Below are 13121 nucleotides of genomic sequence, written 5' to 3'. Positions count from 1 at the left end.
AGAAAGTTACCACTGGATAGCATCTTATATCTCTATATACCCACAATATTTGGCATTTAATGCAAAAAAAGAAAAACAAAAGTTGTTTAGAAAGTAATGCATCTTTAAATGCTAAAAGTGAATATTTTTGCTGAGCAGGTGCATCCTGTGTTTCAGGAAGACAGGAAACAGTTACAGCGTACCAATTTTCATGTGGCAGGTGATATTTGATGTCAGTTTACGCCAGCAGATCTTTTACATATTTTAATCATAATCGTGACTGATCTGTATTGGTGTTAAAACTGACAGTGTATGTTCATGTCATCTAACCTGAACACTTTTAGATTTAGACATTTTCCGTGGACACATTCATGTTTTATCTTCTAAAGTTTCCACCTCTTCTACCATACTTTGAGTCTCTGACTCTGCAAAAATGTCCGCAACTATCACGCATTACCTGTGTGAACAGAACACAGTAGCTAAATGCACACAGATTATGTTACTGTAACAAGTTTTGTCTCTTGGACAGACTCTAGAGAGTATATCAGAAGCTGACATTATTATTATATTATTCAAGGAACAGAAAGTTGTTGTTTTTTTTCATGTGATCAGAGTTTAGATTTAATAACCTGTGTTGTATGAAGAAAAGCTTCCTTCCTCTTTAGAGATAAGACATGCAGCTTATAAACTGATCAGGAAATGCACCAGTTCATTTTCTTAGTCACCTCCTGTGGCATGATGCAGAGCAGCTGCGTGGACGTGCCAGGACTCGGTGTCTTGAGCAGTTCAGTAAAAAAAAACAAACAAACAAAAAAAACTAATCTGTTTTGCTGTGAGAATCAGTCAGTCAAAACCACATTTAATGACTCAAAACAATCAGGAAGGCAACGGCACACATGATTTTTATTTTATTTTTTTAAGTGTCAGTAAAAGAGTGATTTGAAAAATAACCACGGATGCATAAAGTCTGAAAACCTACACTGTGTCACAAAGGTATTTATACCCCCTACAGATGTTCGTTTTTAATAAGTAAAGAACCACGATTTAATTCATTTTTCAAGGTTTTAAAACAAAAGAAAACATAAAACTTTTGGAAAAAGAGAATAGAGATGTTTTCTTCTTCAAAATATTGACAAGAAAAATGGTAATAAAACAAAAAAAATGTAAGCATATGTTTTCTTGTACTTTTACTTACATTCTGTTGTGGAAATTCAATCCAATTTTCCGTCCATTGTCTAGACCACCATGACAAAGATGGACTCCATAATTAAAAATACAAAGCAGAAATGTTTTGTTTTGCCTTTTCCTTATACATACATTTCATCAATAAATGCACATACAGTGATACCAACAACCCAATTTAAAGAAAAACTTCTAAAACCTGCATGTTATTACATCTATATTTTCATAATATTGGTCATTACGTATAACGTGGAAAAAATAAGAATAAGTAAGGTACAATATTAGTTTCTTTCTCTTTTTTTTTTTTTTTTTTTACAACGTCAGACATTATACAACCATTTTACACCTTAAAATTGAACAAAAACGACTGTAAAAAGTGAGTATTCATGTCATTCCTCTTGACATAGCTCGTGACCAAAGGAACCTCAACCTGATTGGCTCTTTTTTTCTTCTGACGTGTACACGTCAAATTTGCCACGCAGGCGCACTGAATCATAACACAGCATATGAAGTCACTTTACTCATCCTCATGTCGCGCGGGTCTTACCGCCTTATTTATCGGTTCCAGTGACAGGTGTAGCTATAGTTCGTGAGAGGCCGAAGTTGGGGGATGAACAGCTGGGCACGGCTGCGAAAATATGGTCGCTGCGAGGGCTGACCAGCTGGAGTTAGCTTTGGCTAGCAAATGGCTGCTCGGCTGGGACGTCTGCCACTGTGAGAAGTAAGTGAACCACCGCTACTTTTAGCTGCTTTACCACAAACATCCGCTTTATCACCTACCTCAGCCTCTCATACTGTACAACTTCAAACAATAAAGCAAGACTTTGCCTTTGTTTTGGGGGTTCAAAACGCAGAGTTGTAGGCTCTGGGTCCTTCCTCTTCTAGCTTAAATTCTGTTTGTTTGGTTGTTGATTTCTTTTTAGATGATAAGACACGGAAAAGTGTATTGAAGCACAGGGAAACCTGAGCCTCCCCCCTCCCCAAACAAGCATGTGACAAACGGGCTCCAGTGTGACCAAAGACTTGGTTGCAGCCAAAATGCCTCGTCTGGACGAAGTGGCCAACATTGCCCTCAGGGTGCCCAGCATTCTGGTTCTGGACCTGCTGTATAAATGTGACATTGAGGGTCTGACTGAAAACCTCAAGGCTAAAAACGAGGACATGCTCTTCAAATACAAATATGTCATCTGGAACATGTTCTATCTTGGTAAGTTTGGCTTTATCTATCACTTTTAACAAATTGTGCTGTCCGTACTGATCGAAAGCATCCCTGTGGCATTATGCTGCCACCACCGTGTTTCACCGTGGAGGGGGTACGCTCTCATGAATGCACGTTGAACAAAAAGTTTGATTCTGCGCTCATCTCTAGAGCATCTTTTTCAACATGTGTGGTGGAAGTCAGTCATTTAAACCCAGCCATAATTAGGGCTGAAACGATTAATCGCGATTAATCGATTGTTGAAATAATTGTCAAATAATTTAGTAATGGTTAACTGGAGTGTGCAGACTCGAAAAGAGGCCGTTTGCCGAAATAATAACATATTCAGAACAGCAATTAAGCCAAAACTGTACAAAAAATATATACATATTTTGCTTTTAAGACAAATAAAAAAAATTAAAGTCAATTAGACCAAATACTCTGGAAAAACATGAAAACTAAACGGAAAACGATTTTAAAAGTTGTCTATCTTGTTACCGTAGCGCTTAGCAGATGGAAATATTTTTAGTAATCTTAACTCGCCTACCACAGGAAAAGTTTATCCTGATAAAATGTCACAATAAAAGGGCCTGAATCCAAATTTAACTGTGAAAATAAAATGGCAAACCACATATTTCGTTCCATTTCACATTTATGTGTTACGTGTGATGTGAATCTATTTTTTTGTTTGTTTTGGAGGTGCTGTACCTGAAGGTTTCAGCTTCTTTGTCCTCAGTTTTAGTGAATCTATTGAAACTTGACTTCTGTGCCCGTCTCTGTCCTCCAGCTCACCTGACAAACCTGGTCGTGTTGATCCTGCCGCTGAGGAACATAGTTACGCTTTACCTTCATGTCCTCGTTGCCCTCCTTCTGTACATGGGGCATCAGATTTCCAAGTGAGTTTTTACTTCCTGTTTTCTCTAAAATGTCAGGATATCAGGAGCCACTCTCATTACAAAAAAAAAAGTTTGTACAGTTTTTCACTATGAACCTCTTCACACTGTAGATAAAGTATTCTTCCTAAAGTGAATAAGGTCATACTCTGAATTAGCCAAAACTTTGTTTAGCTAATTGTGGCTATGCTACATTATGTATTATCTTAATTGCTCTGCTCCATGTTTTTACTTTAATATGAATACAGATTCAGTCCAGAAGTGGAAAAATAAAAATATTTTATGAAGATTTAAAGCAGACTTTGATGTAGCATTAGATTGGGTATCACTCATTTGTTAGCTAAGCTAAGTGAGATATCCTGTAATAGGATCATGCTATTTCTTCATCTCTTTGTTTCCCGTTTCTTTTCCAGGGATTATGTTCGAGAGGAGGTGCAGCTGGGATATGAAGGGGCGATCTATCTCAATTCTTTGGCCTTTAATAGATTCGCCTCTGCCATGACTAGTGAGTATCTGAGCCAAGTTGACTCTAAACGTGAACCTTTAGAAAAAGTATTTTCTCACACAGACTCCTGTTGCTTTTTACCGCGGCAGAAAAAGTTTTGTTCCTTAATTCTTCTTTGTCAACTGGTGCTGAAGTGATTAATCGGATTAATTGTGAAGAATTGATTATTGAAATCATCGTCAACTAATGTAGTAACTGATTAATTGTTGGTGAAAGAATATCATCATCAGACAATGGTCAGCAGATTAGCAATAGACTATATTGATAAGTCTAACAGAAAGGCTTGAGGTTTTCACATGTTGATGTTAGATGTACTTTCTTTAGCTGCAGATGCATCCTTCACTACAAATGATCAAGAAAACGCTACAGGAAGGCTATGTTATTGATTTTTTTTTTATTGAATCTCTAATATTATATATAAAAAAAGACTTGGGCGGTTAAATGAAATATCTGCAGAATGTAAAAAAATGTTCTCGATTAATCGTCAGAATGATCGATTAATAAAATAATCACTAGGCACAGCCCTGTTTTCAACTTATTCTTGTTTTTGTGTGTAATGAATCTAGGAAATAATTCTCCAATATTGTATAAAAATATATAAAAAAGACTTGAATTAAACATCTGCAGAATGTGGCGATTCGCCCCCCCCTCCCCCACCTCCCGATTAATTGTCAGAATAATCAATTAATAAAATAATCACTAGGCACAGCCCTGTTTTCAACTTATTCTTGTTTTTGTGTGTAATGAATCTAGGAAATAATTCTCCAATATTGTATAAAAATATATAAAAAAGACTTGAATTAAACATCTGCAGAATGTGGCGATTCGCCCCCCCTCCCCCACCACCCGATTAATTGTCAGAATAATCAATTAATAAAATAATCGTTAGGTGCAGCCCTGCTTTCAACTTTTTCTTGTTTTTGTAAATAATGAGCATAGGAAAACTTTTTTTTATGTTCTTCAGGTCTTATGAAAGGTCTTAATTTTGTTTTTATTTTTATTTCTTTAACAGGGGGTTGATGCGTTTGTCTGAAAATGGCGATTGGAGCAGATTTCTCACAATAGTTAAAATGTTAAGACGGAAGAACCGAGGGGGGAAACGATTTTACTACAGCTACTTAAAAAAAAACCAAGAACAACATAAACCAAAATGTTTGATCTTTCTGTTTCTCCAACGACAGGTCAGATCATCCTCAGCACACTCTGTGCCTTCCTGATGAAGACTAGAAAGGTGTGGCTATTTTCCACTCACATGCTCCCCCTGCTGGCCCGACTCTTGGCCGTCCCTAATGCCACGCTGCTGACCGTCAACACTTTCTCCATGGGCTTGACGGTGGCAGGAATTGGCCTGTTTCTCCTCGCCAACCTGTTCGTGCCATATCGCCTGGCGAGGGCCGCCTACTCAGAGCTGCTTCACCTGGAGGTATTCACGCCCCGAAGCCGTGGAGACGCAAAAACCTCGGCCAGAATGGTTATTTCGCGTCTTTTCATATGCAATACCTCACTAAACTAAAACACCGGTTGTTTTTGCAAACTTTTTCTTTTGTTTTATAAATTTTTTTTATGTATTAATTAACCAATTGGCATGTACAAGACAAACATTACAGACCAACAAACAGAGGTATGAGCTTCCATTGACTAAATAGTTACACAATTTAACAAGTCGAAAATAAATTAGCGCCATGGAAACTTTTTTTTTTTTTTTTTTGGCTGTATCAAAATTGGTTTATTTTGCGAAACTGCAGTGAAAACACTTTTTTCACATCATGCGAGTCACGTGATCCACAAACAGATGCTGCAGCTGGCGGAAACTACGAGCAAAAAGAAAACAGGAACTAGCTGAAGTATCATATTTTTTAGCAACTTATAACATGACACTTGATTTTTGTCCATTTCTTATTTAATGGAAACACCACAACTGTAAATTTAATGACATTTTTTTTTTTACATTAGAGGAATATCGACAAAGTTTTGCGCACATTTCCAATGGAAACACAGCTACTTTAAACTTTTCGGGCATCTTTTCATGCTCCGCCCCCCCGTCATCACCTGGGGCCTCCTGTCTCCTAGGTGATGGAGCTGTACAGACTCCTGGCGTTGGGGATCTCTCTGTGGAACCAGTTTGCTGTTCCGGTCCTCTTCAGTGTCTTCTGGTTCGTTCTGTTCGCCGTCCAACTGTGCTCGGACGCCATGTCCTCCAGCATCTCCGCAACTTATCAGGGAATCATGTTCTTTTTGCTCACTAGGTGCGTTTATTCCTTGATTTATTTTGCACTCTCTTTTTTTGTGTGTATTTTCTCCTGAATTTATAGTCTTGTTGTATGTTTGCTGAACCGTGCAGCATGTCAGAATGTTGCGCCACGCCGTACTCTCTGCTGGGTCTTACCTTCGTGGTGTCCTATCTGGCTCTGGGACTTCTCAACCTGTGCAAGTTTTACCTGGGAGGTTTTGCTGCGGTGCAGAACGAGAACGTCATGCACAGGTGAGAGACTGTCCACCAACTTCCTGATTGTTTCCACTTTCAGTTTGCATCAAGCGACAGCTTGAATTGTTTGAAACGTCGCGGACGCTGGACTGTGTGTCAAACGTTAGCGTTTATATCACCAGGTGTTTTTTGACCAGATTCAGTTGCAGTCAGACACAGGAATTTGTGATGGTTTTTGTATTTTTTTTTGTAGTAGAAATCACTAACTTTGTGTTGCTCCTTCAGAAATATTTGCAAGGAATTTTGCAATATGTTCTCCTTATTAAACCCCTTTGAAAAAATATGCATATTGAAGAAACATAAGGCTGAGGCAGCAGTACAGTAGAATTAATAAATACTGCCCCCTGCAGGTGGGATCTAGCAGTCAGTAAACCCAATGCTTTTAACAATTTTTGCTGGTAAATTTGCAATAAACTTGCAGTTATGTGATGCTGTGATAAAATCTGCAGATTTCTTGATTTTTGGGTGACAATTTTTTCAGTTGTGGAATCATGAAAAACTGGAGGGACTGATTAGGCTGTTATTAAAATCCATGCGGAGTCATCAGGCCAAATTCTTTAGCTCAATATGCAAATAAACATAAAACAAAAATCACATTGAGGAACAAATTTTGTCCTTTGAAAGCAGAATGCAACGTTGAGCAGTCGGGTCAGACAGCATGGAAAACATCCCAACATGTTGGCTCCGTTACATGCAGTTGAATCACGTTTTTTTTTCTCTCTGCCTTAAGTTGAATCTTAACCAAGTTTTCTTATTTTAGTTTAGTTAGAATTACTCAAATTATTTGTATTTGTTAGATGCCAGAAAACCTGGTGAAAACGTTTTTTGTTTGTTTCTTTTGTTTTTGGTTTTTGTAACTTTCCTTGAATTTAAAAGTTTACATATATTGGTCACTAGAAAGGATAATTGTGTTTTATAATGTATGACTTGTGTCAAACCTTTTGGGTTTCCATCCCGGATACTCACCAAATGTATGTAAACTTTTGGATTTGAGGAAATGTGCAAAATAATTCTTAAAAAAAAAAATTTCTTGCCAAGTTATTTGGCATTTAACAAACAGAAATAATTTTTGGTACGTCTAACAAGGCTAAAACCAGAAATGTTTGATCTAATTTATCTTGAAACAGTGAGGAAAAAATATTCGTTGACCTTTTTTTTTTTTTTTTTTTTTGTATCCTCACATCAACTATCAATCACTTACAAAAAGTGCCGCGTCCTCATTTGATTTTGACCTTTGTTCCATGACATCTTGTGCAAAATTCTGTTCACCTATGAAGATTTCTTCACAAAATGTGTTTCTCAATTAAAAAAAATAAAACAAATTAAACAAAGATATGTCCTTAACTTCTCCTTGTGCTTGTTTGGTCAGAGGCGTGACGGAGGGAGTCACTCTGCTGCTGCTCGCCCTGCAGACGGGCCTGCTAGACATGCAGGCGCTGCAGCGCACCTTCCTCCTCAGCATCATCCTCTTCATTGTGCTGACTTCAACCTTGCAGTCCATGATAGAAATAACAGATCCCATCATTCTAGCCCTGGGCGCGTCACGCAACAGGTACCAATCATTCAGCGAATTTCACGTCTTTGCAAGCGAGTCAGAGCTGAGAAAAAGTTGTACAAATATATATATATATTTTTTTTTCTTTCTGCTGTTCTTTGGTTTTAGAAGTTTGTGGAAGCACTTCCGTGGCCTCAGCATGTGTCTGCTTCTGCTGGTTTTCCCGGTGTTCATGGCTTATAAAATCTCCCAGTTTTTCCACATGGACTTCTGGCTCCTCATACTGGTTTCCAGCTGCATGCTAACCTCCCTCCAGGTCTGTTTGTCGTCATGTCGTATAAAAATAATTGAGACGCATTTCTTTAAGTCTTGTTTAGGATGGAATTTCTTGAAACATAGTCCCTCCATAGTACGTAGGATAATAACATCTTATGTTCTTTTTAAATTACAAAATTTGACATTCGTGCACAAATTTTATTCAGTTGGCATGGAGGCTCGATACAAACTCTGTTAATCCATGGATAGGTTCATGTTTCCCTCTTTCCTTGTTTGTTTTTGCTTTCTTTGGCAGCAGCCCAACATCAGTAACCAGAACCAATGCTGGACGAATCTCCATATTTTTTCCTTTTTCCGTTTTTGTGTTCAGGTTTACAACTCAGTTGTGTAGCTCAGCAGTTATATTCAGTTCCATGCAGTTGATAAAATGATCAAAGTGTTATTTTAAAGACACCTGCTGTCACTTCAAGCTAATCAGATGGCAGCTGCGCTCAAATACTCTCACCTTCATTTGGCTCAGACACTGGGAAAAAAATGTGCAGTTTATTATCATGGCTAAACATAGTAACCATTGATTTAATTATGAATCTGACTCTCAGATACCAGCGTCTGATTTAACTGACAGAAAACACAACAGTGAAAAAAGGAACTTGGTAAAAGAACACATTTTCTTCCTTGAGAAAACTTAGGTTCACAAACAACAGCGCTGACTTTCTGCTAGAGCTTATTTTGTTTTTCTGGCTAAGTCAGACTCTTCAACGTGCCCAGAAAATAAACAACTTTACCACTTTGAGTTAAGAGTAATATTAAAAAAGTTTTTTAAAAAAAAGCTGACTCTCCCATGTATTAATAGTTCCTAGAAACAATGACGACGACGATGAATCTTGTCCAGGTCACAGGCACCATGCTGATCTACTGCCTCTTCATGGTGGAGCTGTTCCGCATCGACCCGATCGAGAGCCTGGACGAGGTCATCTACTGGGTGAACGCCATCAGCAGGGTGCTGGAGTTCCTGGTGGCGCTGTGCGTGGTGGCCTACGGCACCTGGGAGTCGCTGTTTGGCGAGTGGAGCTGGATGGGCGCCTCAGTCATCATCATCCACTCGTACTTCAACGTGTGGCTCCGAGCCCAGTCTGGCTGGAAGAGCTTCCTGCTCCGGCGGGAAGCGGCGAAAAAGATCAACTCCCTGCCCAGAGCCACGGCGGAGCAGCTGGACCAGCACAATGACGTCTGCTCCATCTGCTTTCAGGTGAGTTGCTCGTTCCACAAGGGCTGATCGCTGCATAGCCGGTAAAATGGGATTTAAACAATAATATGTACTGTAATAAGCTGTGATCTCAGTTAGCCGTGGATCTTTATTTTAAAGATCATAGCTTGCGCTAGCGGAGCGATAAAAAAGTAAATTGGAGGCATCAGTAGTTGGTGCAGCGAAACATGTTCTTTCTTGTGAATAACCTTCAAAGGTCTTAAATTCATTGGCCTTAGCGTCTTAAATCCGTTAAAGAAACTAAGTTGGCCTTTAAATACATTAATCTCGAGTCTTAAATTTTGTCGCGGCTATGTAGGTCTTTTCCTTAATCGGGGTTCAAAGTTTGAGTTTCATCATCACTCACAGCATTCTGTGTCTCAAGGCAGTTAAGGCTGTCGGTAACAAGTTGCTAATAATTGCTAGCTTGCTAGCTAGCTAGCTAGCGTTTTATGAGTATAAATTTATATGCAGGTGGCTGGACAACATTCACAAAAAAATATTTTAAAAATCTCAAAACGGTTAGCTAACAAAAAGACCACAGAAAATTCACACTGTTGGTCCCCTGAAAAAAAGAAAAAGAAAAGTGCATTTCTTTTGTACATTTCTGTCATAATATAAGTCTTAAATGGTCTTAAAAAGTCTTAAATTTGGTGAAACCTGCAGAAACCCTACCAATGGTATGATTTTATGGCTGTTCTAAAGACCGTAAAACCATCATAAGATGCCAACAAATACAACAAACACAGTTTTCTCTGAATCTCCCTGCAGTGATTTCTCACATAACAAACAGGCTTACACTGTTGTCTTTAAAAGACTGAAATTTTCACTGGGAAAATAAGAGCATGCTCAGCATGTAATGCAAAGTCTGTTTTTCACCTGATACGGGACTTTTGTAGAAACGTATGAAATATTGTGCTTGTGAAAACATTCATCCAATGAAAAAATAGAAATGAATACAATTCTGATGCGTACACATGTTTTGGACCTTTCTAAATTCTGACCCAGACAGAGATTTCCAAAGTACATATGACGCTTTTAAAACCATAGTGTTATCCCAAAGTGCTTTACAAATAAAAATTGAAACATTACAAGCAAGATACAACAATGACATATTTATAGTTTCCCACAATGTATTAAAAGCCTGGCAGGCCTCCATAACCAGTTAAGTCAGCAGTGAATTTATTAGTTTATCTCTAAAAACTAATATACTCGTTCATTTCTGATTATTTTTTTTATTTACCAGTTTAATGCAATTTTGGAGATTTTAAACTGAGTAAATAATTCAGAGATTAAAATTGGTCACTTGAGTTTTCACAAAACAGCTGCTCTGATTGAACTGGATGAACACGATGTTTAATAAAAAAAATCCCAAGTGGATGAGGGATTTAAAATGTCAGTAAATTGTGTCTACAGGAGCGCAGTGTAGAACTGGAGTCTGGAGCCGTTCTGGTCGGTTCGGGCTGCAGGTCCGCTCTGTAAACAAACAACAGTAGTACAAAATGCTTCACGCCAAGTGGGGCTTTTGAGACGTGTTCTTCCTGTTTTTCCAGTTTGACTCCACCTTCTTTAGTTCACGCTTTTGTTTTTGTTTGCATCACTGTAAATGCAGATGGAAATCTCATAATATTAATTGGACAAAAGATGACAAAACCAAGCTAATTTAAAATTAGAGGTGATTCTCTACAGAGAACTGCAATTCTGAATTGATTTAAAAAAAATACACTCAAAAATCGATTATAAAATGAGTTTAAGTTGTACGTTTTTGACGCTCATATTTATGAATGTACTGCATGTCCCACTGTATATATTTTTGAATTATTCTTTGAGATTTTATTTTTAAAAAAAAGTCAGGCAGCTAAGCTAGCATAACAACAATTAGGTTAGCAAAAACAGGTTTTTGTTTAAATATAAATTGATGAAACGTTGGAGAATTGTTTTAAATGATAAATGTTTTATTTGTTTACAGCGTCTTTTCCTCTGGTCTTATAATTTAAACAAAATTTCTAGACCGTTTAAATAGAAAACTGGTTGCTGAATTAAAAATCGCTTTTGAATTAAATAGTTTCTGAATTAAATCGTGACCCTAAAAATCTGAGTCGAATCGCCAGACACTGAAAGATTTGCATCTTTATTCAAAATATAAAATAGAGCATGAGTTTACTCTACTGTAAATTAGCAGAGCCAATGGATTTTATTATTTAAAGCGTTTTCAATGATGGCAACAAAATTATCAGAAAAACTTTATTGACAGTGGATGAGAACGAGCAGGCTCACATGTTGTAAAATAAAAATACAATTATGGAACATCCAATCTTGGAAAAACAGTTTCTTTAGTCAAAAGCTACTTCAAATTGCAGACTGCTACAGGTGTCAGCATGTATCACCTTCTACACCAACTCTGAAGAATTAATATAGGTTACAACATTTAATTTCCCTTTGGGAATCAATAAAGTATTTTTGAATTTGTTTTAAAACCAGATTCGTCTTTCTCTACAGGAAATGAGCTCTGCCGTCATCACGTACTGCGGCCATTTCTTCCACGGCAACTGTCTCCGCAAGTGGCTGTACGTGCAGGAAACGTGTCCCATGTGCCACCAGACCGTCCGACCGACACCGGCCGTTCAGAGCCCAGCTCCGGGTGATGAAGACCTTGCCTCCCAGGAGGACCCGGGGCCAGATCCGGCGCCGCAAGAAGGAGAGCAGGACCTGGAAATGCCGAGCGATGAGGGAAACCCGGATCTCGCCCAGCAACAGCCGGAGAAGGAGAGCGAGAGCGAAGACTGGTCGTCTGAACCTGAAAGCGTAGTCGTCCGAGATCTCGCGTTCAGATCCGACGGCGAACTGGACGTTAGGTTTAGTTCCCAGAACCAACTGGGAAGAACTTCTGAGAACTGTCGCAGCCCGTTTGAGATGAACGGCACAGACTCATCTTCACGAACAGATCTTGGAGCCGTGAGCGAGAACCAAACAGCCTCCGAGTTAACGGGACTCTGCGGTTTTGCGTTCCATCCCAACCATGACAGGACGTCTAAATCGAGCCACAGCCTTCATTCACACGAGGGAAACGTTGGTGATGAAAATCAGAAGCTGGTCTCAGGTGGCGCGAGTCCTGTCGGCGCCCAGACATCTCTCGAATCATATAATCAAAACTCTGCCGACTCCGTGAACAGTCGTCATGGTTTCAGCACGCATTCAGATGTGACCCTCAAGACGCCGTCCTCGGGTACCACAGATTCCCAAACGACGGTGGCCGACTGCGCTCCATCTGTGCCTTGATGGGTTTGAAATCCAAATTTCCTTATTGGGCTTGATCATCAAACACATCTGCCTTCTCTATATGAATATAAAAAGACTCAAATATCTCTTGTATGGAATGTTCTTCACACTAGCAAAACAATATGAGTATTGGACCTATCTGTGTAGACTTACCGTACAATTGTAAAGCAGGACATCATTAGAATAATTATCATGAACTATAAAAAAATCATCTTGAAATTATATTTTGTCTTTACTATTCATTCCACTTTTATCATCCATTGTCAATTGATCTATTTTTGAGTTAGTCTAAACATTGCCATCATGCAGTTTACAAACTCACTTTGACCAACGTTTTTTTTTCTTTCTAAAATGTGAAATATTTAGAACATGAACGTCTCAATACATTAAAATGTGATTTAAAAATTATAACAGTAATTAACTCAAAAGGTAAAACTCAACAGATTCATGAAACAGTTATTAGTTTTATGTCTCAACCTCGAGGAGCAATGAATTTTAATGAGGGGTTTTATGTGATAGTTACTAAATAATGGTTGGAAGATCCTTAAACAAAAATGTGTTATTTAAGGATCCCCTATTAACT

At 38.4% G+C, this 13121-nt stretch overlaps 1 protein-coding gene across 1 annotated transcript; it reads left to right on the top strand.

Annotated features, from left to right (window-relative positions):
* Nucleotides 1-1629: 1629 nt before the first annotated feature.
* Nucleotides 1630-12760, top strand: LOC103458200 (RING finger protein 145). The gene is made up of 11 exons (XM_008398850.2): nucleotides 1630-1882; nucleotides 2085-2368; nucleotides 3147-3255; nucleotides 3666-3757; nucleotides 4939-5180; nucleotides 5828-6003; nucleotides 6099-6239; nucleotides 7612-7794; nucleotides 7906-8053; nucleotides 8906-9262; nucleotides 11759-12760. Exons 2-11 carry the CDS (start codon nucleotides 2200-2202, stop codon nucleotides 12536-12538), a joined length of 2397 nt encoding a protein of 798 aa, XP_008397072.1. The 5' UTR covers nucleotides 1630-1882; nucleotides 2085-2199; the 3' UTR covers nucleotides 12539-12760.
* Nucleotides 12761-13121: the final 361 nt, after the last annotated feature.

Source organism: Poecilia reticulata, chromosome 22, assembly GCF_904066995.2.
Source record: "Poecilia reticulata chromosome 22, P_reticulata-male-v2, whole genome shotgun sequence".
Taxonomy (NCBI): domain Eukaryota; kingdom Metazoa; phylum Chordata; class Actinopteri; order Cyprinodontiformes; family Poeciliidae; genus Poecilia; species Poecilia reticulata.
The sequence above is the reverse complement of the archived record's forward strand: the minus strand, read 5'-3'. Positions and strand labels throughout refer to the sequence as shown.